General features: G+C 33.5%; 2 protein-coding genes across 2 annotated transcripts; both read right to left on the bottom strand.

Annotated features, from left to right (window-relative positions):
• Positions 1-341: 341 nt before the first annotated feature.
• Positions 342-2,842, bottom strand: LOC133326688 (arylphorin subunit A4-like). The gene is made up of 2 exons (XM_061535309.1): positions 2,541-2,842; positions 342-2,477 (listed from the first exon to the last, which is right to left on the bottom strand). Exons 1-2 carry the CDS (start codon positions 2,748-2,750, stop codon positions 342-344), a joined length of 2,346 nt encoding a protein of 781 aa, XP_061391293.1. The 5' UTR covers positions 2,751-2,842.
• Positions 2,843-7,445: 4,603 nt separating this feature from the next.
• On the bottom strand, positions 7,446-9,972 carry LOC133326686 (arylphorin subunit A4-like). Its single transcript, XM_061535306.1, has 2 exons — positions 9,748-9,972; positions 7,446-9,673 (listed from the first exon to the last, which is right to left on the bottom strand). Exons 1-2 carry the CDS (start codon positions 9,955-9,957, stop codon positions 7,538-7,540), a joined length of 2,346 nt encoding a protein of 781 aa, XP_061391290.1. The 5' UTR covers positions 9,958-9,972; the 3' UTR covers positions 7,446-7,537.
• Between the last annotated feature and the right edge of the window lie 12,980 nt (positions 9,973-22,952).

The raw sequence follows: 22,952 nt of genomic DNA on the forward strand, positions 1-22,952 counted from the left end.
CCAGCAGTATAAACACATATCACCAGTTACATTACTTGTTAACAGATCTCGGTAGTCACGGACTGAATGCAACATCTAAAGATTTTCAATTTCAATTCGGCACAAATCATTTAGAAAATTTAAAATACATTCTAAAATATTTCTCACAGCCCAATTTTTAAATGATAATTTTATTTAATGAAAAAGGTATCTGATAATAGTAGTCTGTACCCATACATATAAAAAAAAAAACAATTAATTTTTATTTATTTTCATTTTTTTATTTTATTCGTTTTCATATTGAAAATTCTTTACAATATCACATGTTTAACAACACAATTGCTCCAGCATTCCGCAAACATTTAATGATTGTAATAGTAGCTATGATCGAAAGTACCGAATTTTTCGTACATATCACCGTAGTACTTTTCGAAAGTGTTTTCGTAATAGATCTTGACATCCTTGAAGTACATGTTGGGTACAAAGAATTCGTATTCGTTGATTTCACGATCGAATGGATAACCGAATGGTTTCTCATCAATGTGGCGAGTACCAGAACCAATACCGCAAGAGTAGTTGTAATTGAAGGAGTATGGTTCGTAGGTGGCGGTGAAGGGATAGACGAAGAAGAAGAATTGCATGGGCATACCCTTTTCCCAACCACGAGGTAAGATCAAACGATCAGGGAAACCACAGTGAGGTTCAGAGAAGTCCAAGGGGAATTCGTATTTACCTTCGTAGGCCATCATGACGAATTTGTACAATTCTGTGTAGGTGGTGCGATCATCAGTGGTCCAATAGAAGTCCTTAGAGCTGCGCTTGAAGGTGTTGACACCAGATTTCAATTCATAGTAGAATTCATCGATTTCAATGAAGTTTTCACGATTTTCCTTCAAAGACAACATACGGCCATGTTCGTCGAATTTAGGACCCAAGAAAGCACGGACAACAACCTTTTGATCCTTGTCGGATTTGATGGTGTATTCGAAGTCGAAGTCTTTGTGGTTGAGACGCATTTGACGACCCATCAACATCTTGTCCCATACAAATTGACCATCAACGAAGGTCATTTTGTCGTTCAACAAGTTGGTAACATCGAAGTCGAACAAGTCAAAGTAGGTAACCAATTCACTGACCTTAACATCTTCAATTTCAACACCGGGGAAGTACAATTCCTTGTGGGTGTAGGGTTCGATGTATTCATAGAATTCGAAGAAGACATCGGTGATCTTCTTGTAGATCATGTAGAACATGGGATCACGCATCATGGTTTCGTAGTTCAAGAAGACATTGGGGTGGATATAGAATTCAGTGTCATCAATGTGGGCAAAGTACATATGGGCATACATGTACCAGAAGGTGGCGAAGTATTTGTCATAGTTGTCGTAGTTGCCTTGCATGATGTCGCCGAGGTATTCAATGGATTCAGGTTTGCGCATATCGATCATCTTGCCATCGTAGGTCTTGAAATAGCCTTGGGTAATGATTTCTTCGACACGGGTGAAGAAGTTGATAATGTAATACATGTAATCGAAGTTACCATAGGTCTCGTATTCGTAATAGTTCTTGCGGTAAGAGTAACCAACACCATTATAGTTGATCAATTGAGGATCATAGCCGTATTCAACTTCAGTGAAGAAGGAGAATTCAGGAATTTCGCCATAACCATGAGACAAACGTTCCATGTAGTAACGAGCAAGCATTTGACGGATGACATAGAAGTAGTATTCACCACGACGATCCTTCTTCAGACCAAAGTCTTCACCGTCCAAATATGGGTAGTAGTCCATGTTAAAGTAGTACCAGAATGCGTTCCATTCAACATCCTCGGTGAAATATGACAATTCAGATTCCTTGTTGAAGAAGTAGACATCACGAGTGTAATCGACAGGCATGTAGAACATTTTGACGTCCTTCATCAAATCCATATATTTCGAATCCTTGTTCAACACAAGCATGTTGTCGCGTTCAATGTGGTGTTCTTCGGCATACCAGTGTTCACCCATACCCATGAGTTTCCACCATTGCCACAACTTGAAGTCCTTGGTGTAGAAGTATTCGTAGTTTTTGAATTCCTTGAAGTATTGGGCGTAGTCCTTGTACATGAAGTCCTTGTATTCCTTTTCGTACATGATGTATTTGCTCCAGACATCAAAATCGAATTTCTCAGCTTCGTAGATGAATTTGCTGTTGAAGAAGTATTGAGGGAAGATTTCATAGATGGCGGGCAACATCAAGCCTTCGAAATCGTCACGGTGGATAACGGCCAAAGTTAAAGCTTGAACGAACATGCCTTCGTTGAAGTTCAAACGGGCCCAGCAGACGTTGCGCATGAAAATATCCCAGTTCTTGGCATAGTAGAAGAAATCAAACAAGCCATACATTTGCTCGAAGTGGGTGTAAGCCAAGGAGCCGAAAAATTCACCCTTGGGCAAAGTAACACCGTATTTGTAGGCATTGTAGAATTTCTCCATATAGACGCTACGTTGTTCAGGGTGCTATTGGATGACAAATTGTTCGCATATTAGAAGTGAAACGCTGTTTGCCACAAATAAACTTACCACGTAGTCACTCTTGTCGTAGGTGAAGGTTTTGCCTAGCTTGATGTATTCCTCGAACATCAAAGGATCCTCAACGCGGTACACAATTTCGAAAAGGAATTTTTGTTTGGCCAAGAAGTCCTTATCGGCGAACTTCTTTTCGACTTTGTGTGGGTAGGCACTGACTGCCACCAAGCCAATTATGGCCAGTAAGGCGATAGTGATTTTCATGGTTGTCCTTCACTGCAGCACAATTCGTCAACTTTTAAGAAGAGAAACTGTCCACGGTTTAGATATGATGCACTGATCAAACCAATACCTAAAGACTGTTATTGTTTCACTAAATTCGGGCGCCTTTTATACTCAAATCTCTTATAATTTTGCATTCGATTTGTTTTTCTAAAAATACAACGTAATATAATTATTTTGGATTTATTGATAACATAAGTGCAATTATGATAATGGACCCTGGCTATTTTCTATGTATCTGAACAGGTGCTAATGCTGTTTTGTTGATAAGGCATATGTTATTTTGTTTCTAGGAGGATCTTAGCTTTTAGGTATATTAATGTTAAAATAACATCAATTATTTTTGTCAATCTCAATTCAGGTTATATAATTATTTTGCGTTCCAGAAAAAATATTTGATACCATCTGAAAATAATATACAAAATATTGATGGTGCAACAAAATGCAAACAAATTTCCATAAGGCTTCTTAAAAAATTGCAAATATTAGAACAATATAAATATATATATATACCTTATACTCAAAGACACAATACAAAATACAATTTATCGAAATAAAGATGGTTAAGCGTTGTCGCCTTAAATATAGGGATGTACGAATTTTACGAATTTTTTGCAAAATGTGGAAAAATAAAATGATGTATTTATGTATTTATTGATCTTAACGAAGTCCATCTGCCTGTCTGTTGCAATCTCGATATATCACATAATATCTATCTTGGGGGGTTTTCATTTGAAATATTTAATATATCGGTCCAAATTTTTGAAAAGTTCTGTAATAAGCAATTTGCAAAGGATGTAATAAGCAATTTGGGAATATGTGTGGTTTACATCATGATATAATAAGGAAGGCAGCCTCGTGCACTCACTGTCAAAAATTGTAATTTTTATTTCCTCCACAGTTAGGGTTGTACCTAAATTCATGCGTATGTGTACGATTTTATTCACCTCAAACGTTAAATACACGTATTTCAAGGAATCGGACGGGGCCGACCATACGATAGCCTACACAAATACCACGGAGTTCTAACTTTCTGCGGATGTTTATTCCGAGCCTGGGCAATATTTCGTGATATTTGCACCCTCTTCCCCGATTAGAGGTCAACAGCACCTCTTTCTTACACCGACATTTTTCCCTCCATCCCGGTTTGTATGGTGATGATTCGAAAAAATACAAAAAAATTAAGTTTTCGGTCAACTTAATCCCAAAATTATTATCTGATCATCACCGAAAATTATAGGCATTGTCCTTGACCATAACTGGAAAACTTCTGGAACATTTCAAAGCGATCAGCGCTATATTTCCGCCGTCTAGTGTGGCAATGGTTTACTAAATAATATCTGAATACGTAAGCATTTGTAAATATTTACGTGTAACTCCCACATCCGAGTAAATACGACAATATAATTGGTATCAATTTAGAAGCCAACCACTCCTCTTGGACATGCTATCAAATTATCGGCTTTATGTCCTACAGGACATAAAGCCTATATAATACTATTTTTTTTAATTTTTCTCACAAAAGTCAGGGTTTATTTGACCCGCTAAATAATTGCCGATCCTTATCACAACAAGCATGCCTATTCTTTAGCCCCATCCCCTTCTCCATGTTTGGGCAATAATTGTGGCCTCTGGAGCGACAAGAAAAACCGACAAAAATTTAGTATTTGGTCCATTTCATCCCCTAAATATTATTCGATCTTTACCAACAAAAATAGGGGTCTTCATTGGGCCGAACCCATCCTACATGCAAAATTTCGTGCAGATTGGTCCATAACTGTGGCCTGTATCGTGTTTACAAATTATAATGGACGGACGGGAATTCAAAATTAACAAGTTTTCATCCCTTTTCGCCGTTTTCAACTTATACAAAAGTAAATAAGGTCCTTGCGTATTTGGGTAATACGGACGTTCAACAAACCCTATAAAGGTGAGAAGGTGGGTATTTTAGTATGCAACGCATTGAATTTAGGTACGGGCCTGAAAATGACGGTGGTTTCATGGTATATATTTTATAAAATTTGAGGCCGATTTTACTTATTTATTGGTCCTTGCTGTATTTATCATATCGAGTAGGTAGGGGTTGATGACGGTGGTTTCAATATATAGGTCCACGTTTTGGCATAACTCCTATGAACGGTACATTCTTTAACATGGTGTTGGTACGTGTAGGTTTCTTTCGTTTCATATCTCTTGATAATTTTGTAATTTCTCGGAAATACTCATTAGTTACAGCAAAAATATCTTAGGGTGGGATTTGAACAAGTGTATTCTTCAATGTTACATACCCTGTTATTTTTTTATTTTTTCATTCTCATGATATTCAGTAAAGACAATAAAAATTTCAATATTTCAATATCTAACTAAAAACCCAATTTTGGTTATGCGATATTTACAGTTATGCAGAGTTTCACTTATACGAAGTAAATTGTGTACGAATAACCTATAAATGTAATGGTGCTATTTCACTTTTCCGATATTCTTCAGTTAAGCGAGCTCGACTGTATATGTTGGTACTACTAAAACCAATATAAAACCAGTCTTAGTGTTCACAAATCCGACCAAAAAGCCAAAGACAAATTTTTGAGCAAAAATCAATAACCACGTACTTCATTTATGAAAAATGCTGTAAAATTTTCAAGTTTGGATATATTTGGATACAATTTTGAGGAATTATTGAATTGATGTGTTTTTAATCATAATTGATGAAAAAATTATAAATATTTCCAATAAATATAATTTTTATACATCATATATATGATTTTTTCTACGCGTCGTCCTGATGGACCCATGTTGTCTAGGGCTACAAAAATTCGCAGATGTTTTAGGAAGCCCACTCGAAATCTATAACGAAATTAATACGAATTTTTTAGAGAGATTGTAATTTAAACATTAATTTTAATAAAGATACGATACCTTAAAAAATATTAATCCAATCGGTTCTAAATTTTAACACGTTATTCTAGACTTGGGTCGGGAATTCCTGTCCTGGGATTTTCCGATTTTAGTGACTCCAATATTCCCGCGATTTTTCTATATTATTCCCCGAGAAAACGGGGAATAATAAATTAAATATTATTTTATGTTAAAAAAAATATAAATATAAAATTGAAAAGTTCAATGCTAAAGGCATATGCCGAATGAATCCATTTATCCATCCGTGGTATTTTTTGTTATCGATAATACAACAACCACAAAGGTGTATGCAGAAGATACTTATGAATCTGGTGCATCATCTAGTAGTGATGAAGATATAACAAATTTAGACAATGTTAAAAATTTTGAAATCAAATCAAGCCAGGCAACTGCAAAGTCAACCACTATAAAAGCAAAACCTTGTCACAAATGATTTTAAAAATAAATTAGCTTTATATGAAATGAGTAAAAATAGAACTAAAAATGATTATTTTTACTACCGTTTATTATCCATAAAACCAACTTCAGTGAAATGTAAGAGAATATTTTCAATTCCTGGAAATTTTTACATCAAAATAAGTTTATAAAATAAGTTTCTTTATAAAAAAAAACAACAACAACAAGACGACTTTAACAGCATTTTGTCAATTTATTGTTCATATTTTTTAAGTCTTCAAATTAATGTATGCAATGTTACAAGTCTTTAATATATGTAATGAATGTTCCTACCTAACTGGTCGAAATTCGAAATCTAGAATGTGTGGATTCTCGTTAAATGGACATACACCAAATTTCAATAGAGAAAATATCCTGACACAATAAAGCAAATAAAACAGAATATATACGAAAAAATAATGAAAAGGATGGATTTTAAAACAGACACAGAATATTGTGCCCAATATTTCCAATATTTCATAGAATAACATCAATATAGAAAAAAAAGTTTAGTTACATGTCACTTGTGGATAATTGGAGGTCTTAAAATTGTGGATAAAAATGTAACTATCATTTTGGTATGTTTCTGATATATGTATGTATTAACATTGTTAACAAAATTTCGTGATGGTTATTATTAAAATGACCTCGAGACGAATAAAATAAATATCGATGAAGTGCAATTTAATGTAAACTTTGTACAATTACGACCACACGAATATTGGATCTATCGCTTTTCTCATTTTAGTATATTGACAATTTTAAATATGTGACCATTATTTTAAAATATAAAGCAAATCGAGATACCGTATCGATACAAACTTAGAACATCGAATACACCATGCAACACGATTTTGGAAATAGAAAAATTCCATATGCTTCCATATTAGGTAAAATTTATGGCACAGTGTCATAATTCTAAAGTTGATAAAGCTTTTTTTTTTTGTTTGCGGCTATTGGTGGTTATTTTTGAGGTTCTTTTTCACTTTTACCCGATTCTTGTTCAGAAGTCGAATACATATAAAACTGGAATACATTTTACCTTATTTACTTTTAAATCATATGTATATAGGTTTAATATGCTGATTGTTATTGTTATTATATTGACAGTAAAATGAGCTATGACACCGCAGAGCTGGAAAAAACTCTCCAAAATAGCATACAAGAATCAGGATAAATGTATTTTACATATGCCCTTGGCGAAGGGTCAACCTCATCGATTCTAATTTATGTAGAGTTGGAGGAATATTGTTGCGACTAAAAATTACATATTAATTTATTTTATTAATTTCCCTTTAATAATAATGAAACACCAAATATAAATTATTTTTAATTTTTTTTTTTTTTTGCATTTTTATTCGTTCTTATAACGTCGATTGCTGTTAAACTTATCTTACAATTTCAACTCCAACTATAACTTAATAGTTATAATAGTAGCTATAATCAAAAGATCCAAATTTGTCGTACATGTTACCATAGTACTTTTCGAAAGTGTCCTTATAGTAGATCTTAACATCCTTGAAGAACATATTGGGTACAAAGAATTCGAACTCATCGATTTCGCGATCTAAAGGATATCCGAATGGCATTTCATCGATGTGACGAACACCAGAGCCAATACCGCAAGAGTAATTGTAATTGAAGGAGTAAGGTTCGTAGGTGGCGGTGAAGGGATAGACGAAGAAGAAGAATTGCATGGGCATACCCTTTTCCCAACCACGAGGTAAGATCAAACGATCAGGGAAACCACAGTGAGGTTCAGAGAAGTCCAAGGGGAATTCGTATTTACCTTCGTAGGCCATCATGACGAATTTGTACAATTCAGTGTAGGTGGTGCGATCATCAGTGGTCCAATAGAAGTCCTTAGAGCTGCGCTTGAAGGTGTTGACACCAGATTTCAATTCATAGTAGAATTCATCGATTTCCATGAAGTTTTCACGATTTTCCTTCAAAGACAACATGCGACCATGTTCGTCGAATTTAGGACCCAAGAATGCACGGACAACAACCTTTTGATCCTTGTCGGATTTGATGGTGTATTCGAAGTCGAAGTCTTTGTGGTTGAGACGCATTTGACGGCCCATCAACATCTTGTCCCATACAAATTGACCATCAACGAAAGTCATCTTATCGTTCAACAAGTTGGTAACATCGAAGTCGAACAAGTCGAAGTAGGTGACCAATTCGCTGACCTTAACATCTTCAATTTCAACACCGGGGAAGTACAAGTCCTTCTGGGTGTAGGGATCGACGTATTCGTAGAATTCAAAGAAGACATCGGTGATCTTCTTGTAGATCATGTAGAACATGGGATCGCGCATCATGGTTTCGTAGTTCAAGAAGATATTGGGATGGACAAGGAATTCGGTGTCATCGGTGTGGGCAAAGTACATATGGGCATACATGTACCAGAAGGTGGCGAAGTATTTGTCGTAGTTATCAACATTGCCTTGCATAATGTCACCGAGATATTCAATGGATTCGGGTTTGCGCATATCAATCATCTTGCCATCGTAGGTCTTGAAATAGCCTTGGGTAATGATTTCCTCAACACGAGTGAAGAAGTTAATAATGCCATACATGTAATCGAAGTTACCGTAGGTCTCATATTCGTAATAGTTCTTGCGATAAGAGAAGCCGACACCATTGTAGTTGATCAATTGAGGATCATAACCGTATTCAACTTCAGTGAAGAAAGAGAATTCAGGAATTTCACCATAACCATGAGACAAACGTTCCATGTAGTAGCGGGCGAGCAGTTGACGTACAACATAGAAATAGTATTCACCGCGACGATCCTTTTGCAAACCGAAAGATTTGCCGTCGAGATAGGGAGCGTAGTCCATATTGAAGTAGTACCAGAAAGCGTTCCATTCCAAATCTTCAGTGAAATATGACAATTCAGATTCCTTGTTGAAGAAGTAAACATCACGAGTGTAGTCAACGGGCATATATAACATCTTAACATCCTTGATCATGTCCAAGTATTTGGAGTCCTTGTTGAACATGTACATGTTGTCGCGCATCATGAAATGATCTTCGGAGTACCAGTGTTCACCCATACCCATGAGTTTCCACCATTGCCACAACTTGAAGTCCTTGGTGTAGAAGTATTCGTAATTTTTGAATTCCTTGAAGTAAACGGAGTAGTCCTTGTACATGAAGTCCTTGTATTCCTTTTCGTACATGATGTATTTGCTCCAGACATCAAAATCGAATTTCTCAGCTTCGTAGACGAATTTGCTGTTGAAGAAGTATTGAGGGAAGATTTCATAGATGGCGGGCAACATCAAGCCTTCGAAGTCATCACGGTGGATGACAGCCATGGTTAAGGCATGGACAAACATGCCTTCGTTGGCATACATGCGGGCCCAGCAAACGTTGCGCATGAAAATATCCCAGTTTTTGGCATAGTAGAAGAAGTCGAACAAGCCATAGAATTGTTCGAAATGGGATTCCATCAAGGCACCATAGAATTCACCTTTGGGCAAAGTGACACCGTATTTGTAGGCGTTGTAGTATTTTTCCATGTTTCCGCTGTAGGTGGCAGGAATCTGCAAAACAAAAAAACCATAATCAATGTGGTTATTATTTGGAAGTTGGGTTTGTTTGGGATATTGTTACTTACCATGTAGTCATCCTTGTTGTAGGTGAAAGTCTTGCCCAATTTGATGTATTCCTCGAACATCAAAGGATCCTCAACACGATAGACAATTTCGAAAAGGAATTTTTGTTTGGCCAAAAAGTCCTTATCGGCGTATTTGGTCTCGTGTTTTGGCATGTAGACATTGGCTGCCACCAAGCCAGCGATGGCCAGTAATACGATGGCGATTTTCATTGTTATTCTTCGAGCAATTCGTCAACTTTGGAGATCAAAAACTGTCCACGGCTTAGAGATGATGCAACGATCAAAACCAATACCTAAGACTGCTGTTTTCTATCACAATCTGGTGGGTATTTATACAAAAAATTTCGCCCAAAATAGATTGCATTGCATATCACAAATCTGGCTCATCTATATATTTATGTTTTTTTTTTTTAATTTTAAAATCTAATTCTGGTTCTGCCTATGTTGATATGCATATTACGCATCTGGAAATACATATTCTTATCAATTTCTAAGTTCACGGATTTTAGGCCAGATGTGACAAATATATGTTTTGTGTGGTTCATGCTGATATTTGAAATTTGTTTTGATAATTTTCCTCGATCCGTGGGCAATTTGTTGTTCTTTATCTGTTCCTTAGTTTTTAAATATATTTGTAAAAAACTAATAAAAATTAATTGTTCTAGGACTTTCAATTTCACTTCATTCACACGCTCATTAAATTTGTTTTTTTTTTCTAATATCCCACAAAAAGATCTCTATTAATGCAAAGTAACAATTAAAATGTATGTTTTTTATTTTCTAGACAATTCTCAAGCCCTGTTTGTACATTTAATAATGTTGGTGTAATGTCTGTCCTTAGTGAATTAAATTAAAGCATATTATTTTGCATCGGTACTAGTTTATGTTGTGGGTATGAAAAGGCAAATTTATATAAATATTTTTCGTAATAGAAAAATAGATATACATTTGTGAATTCTATACAACGATATGCATTATATAAGATAACGAATGAATTAATTGCGATATATGTAAGTTTTGCATAATTGAAATCAGATAATGTCGTGAAAATTGAACAATCATAGGCTCTTGGTGAACCATATACAAAAAATCGGAAGTAAACATATATGTGAGCAATATCTATATATGTGGAAAGTTTACACATCTCATTCTAGATACAATTCAATACGCTATGCGAATTCTCGAATCAATCGTACCAATAAGGGGGGTTCGGTGCACCATTTATATCAAATTGGCAGAAGCTATATATATGTGAGCTATATGTAAATCAGAACCGATCTTCACAAATTTTAATAGAGGTTGTCATTGAGCTAAATTAATTAGCTGTATCAAATTTCATTCAGTTCGGATCATAATTAAGATTATAAGAGCCATTTTTATGAGAAAGAATGTAACCGATTCCCCAGATGTTTATTTGTCTATGTCCAAAATCTTGGATTTTATTCGATATTTTGATTACGACTTATCCAACTAAGAGTTCATGTAAATCCTCCATGACCACCGACTCTCCACTCGGTCTGTCTCCAAAATATATACATTAATAATATGTATATTATTGTATTGGTGTTGCTGTATTAATGGGTAAAACTTTCTCCATTCGACTCTATGCGAAAATACTAAATTCTTACATTTTCACTTCATATTATTCTAATTACCATTGCTATGGTCAATTTAAATATTAAATGTATTTATAATGTTTTTTGCAATGTCTATGTTATAAAAAAAATATTTTAATAATATACACTATTATTAAGAGAGCATAAATTTGTTATTGTTACTAAAAACATTAAATATTTATCAATTTATAAATATTCAAACGACCTAAATTTGGCAAACAAACTTTTCCGTTTAGACCAAATAGTTTTCTATGCTATAAAATTTCCCTTTTCCCCCTTTTATATCATCAACATTTGTTAACCTGGTAAGGATCTATATTCCAATAAAAAGTCAATAAATAAAAAAAATGAAAACTTGCAACAAACAAAGAGAAAGTTTTATATACACCCTGTTGTACATGTATGTATTTACTACACCTACATAATTTATAACCGTAAATAAATCCATATTTCTAAAAAAATCCCCTAAAAACAATTCACATTTCAAAAAATAGAAACACTAAAATAATAAAATCGAGTACATACATATTTTCAACTCCTCTTTCCGGGAGACCAACGAACTGAAGAAAATATAACTTGGTCTGTATTTGGAAAGTTTACAATAAATTATTGTTTTAAACAGTTTTCCCTATATATATGAATATATACATGTAGAGTGACCGCAATTGGCATATAAAATTCAACTTTGAAATTTCATAATTATAACATATTTTCTACGAAAGTTTAGCATTATCGATATCCATGTTCTTAATACTTGTTCGGTACTCTCATTGTTTTAAGATCTTAAAAAAGGTATATTGATACCCTTCACCACTCTGTGGTACAGGGTATTATGTCTCTGTTCATATGTTTGTAACAGGCAAAAGGAATCGAGATAGACACATGGTTCGTTTTGAGAATATGCATAGAATCACTTTCTGAGTCGATTTATGCATGTCCGTCCATCTGTCTGTCGATGCTAAATTGTAAACAAAGTACTGGTAGCATTTATAATCCGAATTGGATGAAATTTGGCAGGTCACTTATTTGGCCCAAGGACGAACCCTATTGAAATTGGGACAAATCGGTTCAGATTTAGATATAGCTCCCATATATATTTTCGTCCGATTTTATGTCAACGGTCCCTATATATCTTTCGATTTGCACGAAATTTGGTACAGCGAAATGAATTAGGTCTAGAATGATATGTGTCAAGATAGACACATGGTTCGTTTTGAATAAGAATAAGCATAGACTCACTTTCTGAGTCGATTTATGCATGTCCGTCCGTCCGTCTGTCTGTCGATGTTAAATTGTAAACAAAGTACTGGTCGCATTTATAATCCGAATTGGATGAAATTTGGCATAGGTCACTTATTTGGCCTAAGGACGAACCCTATTGAAATTGGGAAAAATCGGTTCAGATTTAGATATAGCTTCCATATATATTTTCTTCCGATTTTATGTCAACGGTACAGCGAAATGAATTAGGTCTAGAACGATGTGTGTCAAGTTTCCTGAAAATCGGTTCATATTTGGATATAGCTCCCATAAATATTTTCGTCCGATTTAAGGTGTACCCAAGACCCTATATATCTTTCGATTTGCACGAAACTTGGCACAGCCTAATGAATTAGGTCTAGAATGACGTGTGTCAAGTTTCCTGAAAATCGGTTCAAATTTGGATATAGCTCCCATATATATTTTCGTCCGATTTATGGTAAATGATGCACCAACGTCCCTATATATCCTTCGATTTGCACGAAATTTAGCACAGCGTTCTGAATTAAGTCTAGAAAGATGTGTGTTAATTTTTCGAAAATCGGTTCAGATTTAGATATAGCTCCCACATATACATTATATATATAACGCGGCGTACCGAATAGCGTGTATCAATTGTGCTATAAATCGTTTTCCATAAATTTTCCCCATGTTACGCAGATGGCTTTAAATCTGCTCCAATTTAAATTAAGTTAGGATAGGTTGGAGAAAGAGGAAACATAGACATGCAATTGTTAGGATACATATGTACAATATACCCAAAGTGGTGAAGGGTATCATATAGTCGGCTCAGTCCGACTTTACTACTTTCCTTATTGTTTTTTTTCTTTTTTTTTAATATTTCAAGGCACACATGCACACATTGCTAATAAAAAATGGAGATATTTACAAATACGAATACATTTCGAATGCTAAAATGTAGGTTAGCAGGAAAGGCAACATCATCAGCTGCGGTAAAATGATGGTAACCATTGCAAAGTACAAACATACATATATCCATCCCTTCAATGGTTATGCTATATAAAGTAGTATGTATTTCGTATACTAAGCACAACTTTTCAATAAGGAAGTAAAACGATGTATGACAAAATGTCTTTGTATTGTAAAATTGTAAAATATTTTGTAGTTGTTGTTATTTAGCTAAAACATAAACGTTGGTAAATAACAACAAAATGCTTTTATGGGTTTTTAAAGCATCCATACTTCCATACATAGACTGTTGTTTTCTTTGATAAACTTTTATTGGGTTTGTACAAATACACCCACCTGCTGCCTGTGTGTGGGGGTGTTGTGAGTGGGGTGGCAGCATTTAACTTTAAATGTCTGATATACGTGAAGAAATCTAAACAAATAATGAAAAAAAAAACAAGCACGCGTATTTATTTTGTTTTTATTTTACCCGTATTTTTGTGACTTTTTCATGTTATTTTGTTCTTCGATAGCTATTTAAATATGAAATCGGTATTGGGTAACAGCTGTTTACTCCATATGTATTGAACGATTAGAAAAATCTCAACATTTCCTAGCCTTTTCGGGATGTAGGAAAGTGGTGGTCACCTTTAAAAATGTTTGTTTTTTTTATAAATTTTAAATGATAGCTACAGATATAACCTTAAGACTCATATACATGTGACATACTTTAAGTTCGATTTAAATATATTATTACTCAAATCTTATTACAGCACTAGCATATGCCCGCAACTTCGTTAGCGAATGTAGGAAATATTTAATAAAATTTAAATATTTAATATTTAATTTATGTATATATTATTTTCACAGTAAACTGGATATGTCAGAAAAAACAATCCACACATTAATATCGACCATAAATTAAATTTGAGTACTATTTATTACCGAATTTCATGATTCGAGCTCTAAATGTTCACCCAAATCCAAATTTTCCATTTAGCACACATTATTTCCATAAGTATCCTCTTCAACCATTCAACAAAACTTCATGCATACCCCGATCCTACGCCCAAAAAAAAAATTCCAAATTCAAATTTCAGGATTCCAACTCTATTGGTTCAACTCTGTCGCTTCACCCACAATTTAATTTGTACCAAATTTAGTACACATTAGTACGAATTTCTAAAACTTCCCATATATTTCAATCTTACACCTCCACAGTGATCCTGACTCCAATTTTCCATGATTTTAACTCTATTGGTTCACCTAAAATTCAAATTGTACCAAATTTAGTACCATTTAGTAATTATAAGTATTAATTTGATAAACTGAATCCTGACGCTAATCCTACATCCCTTCAATGATCCTAACTCCAAATGTCAATGTTCCAGCTCTATCGGTTCACCCAAATCCAAATTGTACCAATTATAATACGATTTAGTACTTTTCGTACACATAATTAAAATTTTTCCAATTACTTTCAATTTTCAGCATTCCAGCTCGATTTGTACCTTCAAATCAAATTTGTACCAAGTATAGTACCATATAGAACTTTTCGTACACATGAGTACACGCTTCCCAAACTCTCCTAGCTTCAGCCGTTTCGTCTGGGCGTTGATGAATCGTTAAATCAGTCAGTCAATCAATCACTTTACTCTTTTATTAGTATAGATTAATACTTTTTAGTACTTTTCATACCGTTGTAGTACGAATTTCCAAAAACCCAGCCTTATCTGTCACATTTAGACCAAGAGTGACTGACCCTCACCCAAAATTTCAAGATTCTAGTTTCAGCCGTTTCGTCTGGGCGTTGATGAATCATTAAATCAGTCAGTCAATCACAAAAATGAATATGGTGAAAAATTACAGTTAATTTAATAGTCTTATTAACTCATTTGAAATTTAAAGAAATCGAAGACAATGTTAATAAAATCGTTTCCAAGATTGTCATATAAAAAATTAGTTGAGTGTCGAAAAAATTTTAAACCGAGATTCTATGAGCGCTCTTCAAATGTGCCCTCCTCTCCCTAATATTAATGCGCATACAATTACTCCGCCGGAAATAGAAGACAAATTTTCATTTGTCCTCTAAGAACAAACAAATGTGGCAAAACATTAATTAATTATCAAATAAATTACACACTACTTAACCTTAATGACAGTAAATGTCAATGGTATACGTTTCATATTTGTATGAAACTCTTATTAAATATAGTTTCAAACATAAAAAAAAAATAATTTTTGGAATTGTTGATTGTGATTTTGCTGATAATTGGGATTGCACTCTGATGTTCGACATGCATGCCCGACACGCCCTTTGTTACACAGCATTACCGACAAATAACTCTTACAAGTTCCATCTCTGACAAAAAAAAATCCTGAAATGTATCTTCCACCAAAAAACCAAAGCATACTTTTAGGAGTTATATAACACATGGTGACACAAATAATGCAAAATTTATTGAATAAAGTGAGATAGATATAAAAAAGGAAGCAATCAGTATATATGAACAAAAATAAATCGCTAACAAGGAATCCAATCGAAACAATAATTTACGCTCTAAACAAGAGGAAATTTTCAATATAGGAAATAACGAGAAAAATAATAAGTCAAAAAGGGAGAAACAGATTTAACTATGATCTCGTTGTTGTGGTTCATGTAGTGTCCTTCTACTGCATGAAAGCTATTAGGGCAGGGAACGGGTAAACATCAATGGAATGTTTTATTTTTATTTAATAGTCAAATATTTAAATATTTTGTACTGCGTACTTTCAGGGGTATTAATATACTACGCAATGGATAAGAGATATTAACTGAAAATCATCACCATAAATGCAAATGGACGTAACAACAGAAAGAATCGAAATTGACCTTTTGTTTAATTGTTGTTGGATGAATATAACTACACAGTCATACACAAATTTATGCATCTGACGTCAAAAACAGCGACATAATTAAAGAAAATTTAAACGGACTTCAGTGACATGTGTTTCTGAATGCAAAAAGGCCTACCCTACAAAAGAACCTACCCTTTTGTAAAAAATAAAGCTCGAAATATTGAATACATATATAAATTCTGAACTTATAATGATATTACTTTTGGAATGTTTGGTATTGAAAATCAGATATATCGGTTCATTTTTACGGTAGCCCCAATATAGTAGTATCCCAATATTTGGTACTTCTCTTCATTTTTTAAATAATCAGCTATAATTTAATATGTTTGTTTCACAGTGGGTGGGAAATCTTCCTGCTAAAAATAATCACTTTTTAGGGTAGCACCCATATAAAAATGATCAATATTAGTCCACTTTTTAGGGTAGAACCCATCCCCATCCCATCGGTATTTTTAGAGGTTATGCCACGTATTTTAACCAAATGTCTGTAATTTTACACTTTGGATAATCATTGAGTATAACATCTAATTACAAAAAAATTATCACTATTGGGGCAGTAGGATGGGAGCGACTACATCCCCTCCCCACTTTGGGTAAATACAATAAACGTCCTAAACCTCTAAATAAGCGGATACATTGGTAGCTTTTTCAATAAAATTACTGTAAAATTTTCTATAATAGAGATATTCTGATCAAATTTTAGGGAATCATTCTTAAGGTATTTCCACCAATAATTGAAGAAAAAATTATAAATATTTTCCACATTTATAATTTTTATAAATTTTTAAAGTTATTACCTTGACCAATATCCGTGTAAATTTGTACCCATCCAAATATAGCGCTATAATTCATTAGAAAATGGGACCATCATGCGGTTTTTTGTTTTCAATTAGTCCAAACCGATCTGATTTTGATGTAAGAACTCAAAATTAAAAATGCATTAAAATAATATATTTTAAAATCCATGTTTAAATGATAATCTATCTAAAACAATTATTGTAATTTCATTATAGCTTTCGAATAGGTTCAGCTTTTTTAATTATTTTTATAGGCATCTTATTTAGGTGTTCCCCAACTTCTCTGCAAACTTTTGTAGCCCTAAACATCATGGGACCATCACGGCGATTCGTGGAAGTCAACAACTACCATATTTGGCTATATTTTGAAGAATAACAAATATCTTCGCAAATTTCAACGTTTGCCTACTTTTGACATACGCTGCCATTTAGAAGTGCAAGCCAAATTTTTTTTTTTTTAAAAAATTATATTTGGAATGTTGGATGTAACATAGCTTTTATTTGTGGTTTGGAATATAAAAAACAGCTATTAATTGTTTGCTTATTAAACGGAGATTATAGTATACTTTTAGGCGAATTTGAAAATATCAACATAACAATAGTTTCGTTCTGGTTGTAATTTATAAATTATAATTATAATGCGGATAAAAAAAATTAATTAAAAAAAATTAATTTTGTTTTTTGATTTAATCAAAAGTATCCTAATTCAAGAATGTCCCTATAAAATTTCAAATGAAAATCGCATGGTTGTAAAACATTAAACGCGTTTATATCGAGACAGTGTTTTTACGAATGGCGGGCACGATAACTCTAAAACTAATAATCCAATCGGTTCTAAATTTTGTCACGTTTCTTCTAATAAATAAATAAATAAAAATAAACAAAAAAATCAGAGGTCCGCTTTTTTAATTTTTTCCCATGTTCCAGTGAATCATTTCCGTCATCAAAAATAAGGACGTTTCTTCAATAAATTTGATATTATCCTACTACAACAATGGGAATATCATATACCTATCGGCTAGAGCTATAGAAATATAACTAAACACTAAATAGAAAAAAATAAATTTGAATAAGCACTCTAACAAATTTTTGTTTTCATTTTTCTCATTACAGGTTTGTTGCTTTTCTACACGATGTCAAATCTCTCTCCCATTCATTATTGGAAAAAAATATCGCTGACCCTTGTTTATCCTACTCAACTGACCTATACATTTGAACGAGTTAAACGTACTATACATGACACTATAGAGGATTGCTTCAGAGCTAAAAAAAAAACAATAGTGAGCGGAGCAGTATAGTGGGGCGGGGCCGACCATACGATACCCTACACAACTACCACAGAACTCTATCTTTCTTCGGATGTTTTACAGGTCAATAGCACCTCTTCCCTACACTGAGAAATTTTCCCAGTATTACTAATATTCTGTACAGTCCTTCTAATTACTTATCCAGATTCCCTTCACCGTGGGTTGGGATGTGATGTTCGGCTTTCAATTGTACCCTATGGTACATTTCAAAGCGACAATATAATTGGTATCAATTTAAAGGTCAACCACTCCTCTTGGACATACTATCAACTTCTCGGGTCTGTGTACTTCAGGAGTAAATATAGAATACAAATTTTGTAATTTTTCACACAAAATTCAGGATTTGACCCGCTAAATATTGACCAATCATTATCAAAACAGGCATGCTTCTTCTTTGGCCCGATACCCTTCTCCATGTCAAAATCCGCGATGTTCGGACCATAATTGCCGCCTCTGGAGCGACCAGAAAATCGAACAAAAATAAAGTTTTTGGTCCATTTCATCATCATTGGCCAGAACACATCCTACATGCAAAATTTCGTGAAGATTGGTCTATAACTGTGACCTGTATCATGTTTACAAATTATAATGGACACACATGTCTAGATCGACTCAGCTAGTCGAGATATGACGATCGGTATACTTAAAGGTGGGTCTAGGACCACTTTTGGGGCTGCACAAAGCTATAATACCCTGACAACATAGTTGTTTAGGGTATGTAAAATATTTGAATACTGAAAATATTGCTTTTGGACACGATGTGTAATCCAAAGCCTTTGTCACAAAAGTCGACGTTATTATAAAAGTTTGTTAGCAACCATTTTCAACCAACCCTAATGACGCTGACATATTTCTTTTTTTCAAAATATGTCCACATAATGGGTTTTCTTCACTCTGTCATATATTTTTTATTTGGTTTGTTTTTTACATCTATTTCAAATATCCCATTGACATAATGGGTATTAGTGTGAAGACAACTTAATGTCTTTAGTAATCATCACATGAACATGGCGATTGTTGGAATCCATACAAACATCATTGTGTATCCCAGTATTCTCCGGATTTTATCATATGACAAAAGTTTATGTTATATCATTAAGTATGACAGCGATAGTGTATGACTGATTAGATTTTTCAGGCACTATCACAAAATGACACCAAGATTAGAAAATCAATATCAAGTATATGTGACATCTCAATGTGTCATTGAGCGAGTACTTTTTCAGAAGAAGAATAATTTAGAGTTTGAGGTAAAAACTTTTTTAATTACTTCGCTGTAATGTTATAGTTTAAATCCTCTTCCTTCTTATTTATTATTTTGGTCAAAAATATCGTTATGTATTTGATTAGAAAAAACATAAAATAAACACTAGAAAGGCCGACCTTGTCAGCATAAATATGGTCGTAGTCCGAGCAATCTGGAAATACACGATACCTTTTTAACTTCCTGCTATCAGAAGATTTTGAACTACAATATTAAACTTCTCTTGTTCGTCTTCTACGTGTGTTTTTTCACTATACGGTAGTAAATATTTATAACTTTCATTTCTTTTAATTTTCAATAATTTTCATTTTCATATCAGAAAGAAACTCGAGTGACTAAAATACATATTTAAGTTGTGCTTACGAAATATGTTGCTAATAAATTGGCCTTTTCTCTGGAAGAAGCTTAGCGACAACAGAGTAAAGTGTCAACAAGGATTTTTAAGCGATTGTGTGTATGTGAGTACATTATAAGTGTATATATATATGTACGTCGTTTAAATGCATGTGTGACACATAAAGCAAGCAGAGTAGGACCCACAATGATAAAACAGGAGCATTATTCATTGTTCACAATGCGACACAAGGAAGAACTAGAATATGTGGATGAGTGTGCACCGCTACAGATACAAGCAAAGAAGAAGTAGGTGAAGTACGATGTGAATGAGTTTTTTTTTTCATTTTCATTGCTTCTTCTGAATTTGGTAACAAAAGATTTTACTCATTGCGGAGAAAGCTTCATATACATATATATTTTTTAAGTTTTGTTCGTTCATACATTTTTTTCATTCGTTCTATTAAATTCTGTGCACACACAATCATAGGAAATTTGATAAATTAAATTTCGAGGGACTTGTCTCATATCTTTTAGCTCTGGTTTTGTCGTTGCTACTATTGCCTCTCTTCCTTGTCTCTTGTGTCATTTTTATATATTTTTTTTTCCTAAGATACACTTTTTCACACACACATACACACACTATGTATATTTTGCTATTGTTTCCATTGTATTAAAGTAGAATGACAAAAGAAAATGTATAAACTATTGTTAGTTTTACTTAGCAGTATTTTCACACACCCCTGCTCCTAACGTAAATCAAAAGGATCTATACAAAAAAAAAAAAATGAAAATAAAAAAAGAAAAAAATCGTGTGCAGAAGTAGAAGAAAAGTAGAAAAAGAAGTGTACAAGTATTTTAAATGGCTTCCAAGATAAAATACTTGCAGTATAGCAATGAGTATTATATACTTGACTGCATATTAAGATGGGGTAGTAAAGTTTTGTAGCAGGTCGGTTTACAGAAACATTTGTATCTGTGTGTTGCCACCATAGTCACCACATTTTGGGTGAAAATATTTTTTTCTCCGTCTCCTCTCTCCTCTGTATAAGACAAACAAGCCATTGAAAAAATGCTTTACAAAATGACAAAGTAAATATCTAACTTTTCTTCAGTGACTACTAAGAGAATCTCACCAAATGACAATGGTCTTAAAACATTTGCTTTAAAAATGCAGTACTTCTTCTTTCTCAAGAGTATATTGGACAGAAAGTCAAAGATTATATTTAATATTTCATTGCGTTTTTGATGCATTTGAATAGGAGAATAAATGGGCCTATAAAGAAGAAAATATAATATTAATTATGATACTGGGATAAGTCAATTCGTTAAACGATGAGGGGAAACATATTTATATATACACCGAATCCTGGTCAAACTTATGGAATTACCTCGTGAGTATTTTTATGCCTTAACATGTTTCATGAATTCAAATCGCAAAAATCCTCCAAAAACTGTGCCACAGAAGATTGGTAGCACATTCTGCTTAGCAACCACAATTTGGTTGTCTAAAGTATTTGGAGAAATTAGAAAAATGAACCAGAGAACACAAATAACTAATCGACTTAAACAAGTGTCGTTTTGTTGCACCTAAATGTGGAATCGTTGGGTCATTCGTTGAATAGCCCTGAATAGGCAGGAAATAACTTCTTTATTTCCTCACATCAATAACAAAGTGCGTGGTCAACTATTTTCGTCCCCAGAATGTGTTGTTGATGCGTTCAAAGTCATATTCTGGACGTGTTTCAATATGAAGGTATTTTTTTTTCGAAAATTGACTTGAACGCATGAAATCATACTAGAGAATTTTTTATAGGAACCGAATTGAATAGATGACGTGTATAAACTTTGATACCATCAGTTTCCATTTAGATATAGCTCTCATTTCGATTTATATATACACGTCGATTTCAGGTAAATAGTGCACAAAACTCTATAATTCTCTTCGAAAGACAATATTTTCACATAGGATATCGAATTAAGTCTACAATCAGCCAAAGCCGATTAAAAGTACATAACGATTCGAGTACAAGGTGTAACGCTCATTATGAGTTATTGACTATTGACTATCGTTGATCTTATTTTGACAATTTGTTTCTTAATAATTTTTGAATAGTTCAATATTTACCAAAATAAAATGTGTAGACATGGAGTGAGCAATTCTCTTTTAGAGCATTTTGATTGTTAGATATATACTCGTACATACAGTATAAATAACAGTTTTACTTGTATTTCATTTTATTACAACTTTCTGTTTTTGAAAGGTTATTAATTTAATTTTCGCTTGCCGAGTGTTTGTTACGTGCTGGTCAACAGCCTTCATCCATTTGTCTATGTTTGTGTTGTTTTTTCTGTGTGTTTTTATTATTTTACGATGTGAATTAAATTAATAGCCAACGTTAAAAGAATATCACCACAGCGAATGAATAAAATAACAAACTGCACGCTTACCCGAACTCTTTTTAATTCATTTTTGTCTACTTTAGCAATGACGACTATTCAGACAACATGGTAATGATAACGGTGGTGGGGTACTGGATGGAAAGAAATATAAACAACAACGAAAGGACAACGCTATAAATACAAAAAAACATTTACGCTTAATGGTAGATGCGTGAAAATTTTCGATCCACCATTCCACCATGTAAAATGACGATAAAGAAGTTATTTTAAAGGACAAAAAAAGAACAACATTTTAAAATGATATGTCCTTTTTAAGCCATACACCGAGAACAACAGAACAAAAACATTTTCATAAACTGCAACTATCAACCATTGCAAAAATTACAGAAACATTTTTTATTTTCTTCTGATATAAGTA

The sequence above is a fragment of the Musca vetustissima genome, unplaced genomic scaffold (genome assembly GCF_032173495.1).
Source record: "Musca vetustissima isolate MV318-11 ecotype Yass unplaced genomic scaffold, APGP_CSIRO_Mvet_v1 utg66135, whole genome shotgun sequence".
Taxonomy (NCBI): Eukaryota; Metazoa; Arthropoda; class Insecta; order Diptera; family Muscidae; genus Musca; species Musca vetustissima.

What these genes read in the sequence shown, in the direction of transcription:
- LOC133326686 (XM_061535306.1), bottom strand. Translation starts at nt 9,957, where the DNA reads ATGAAAATCGCCATCGTATTACTGGCCATCGCTGGCTTGGTGGCAGCC. An exon ending in ACAACAAGGATGACTACATG is followed by an intron (nt 9,674 to 9,747) that starts GTAAGTAACAAT and finishes TTTGTTTTGCAG; the next exon opens with ATTCCTGCCACCTACAGCGG.
- LOC133326688 (XM_061535309.1), bottom strand. Translation starts at nt 2,750, where the DNA reads ATGAAAATCACTATCGCCTTACTGGCCATAATTGGCTTGGTGGCAGTC. An exon ending in ACGACAAGAGTGACTACGTG is followed by an intron (nt 2,478 to 2,540) that starts GTAAGTTTATTT and finishes GTCATCCAATAG; the next exon opens with CACCCTGAACAACGTAGCGT.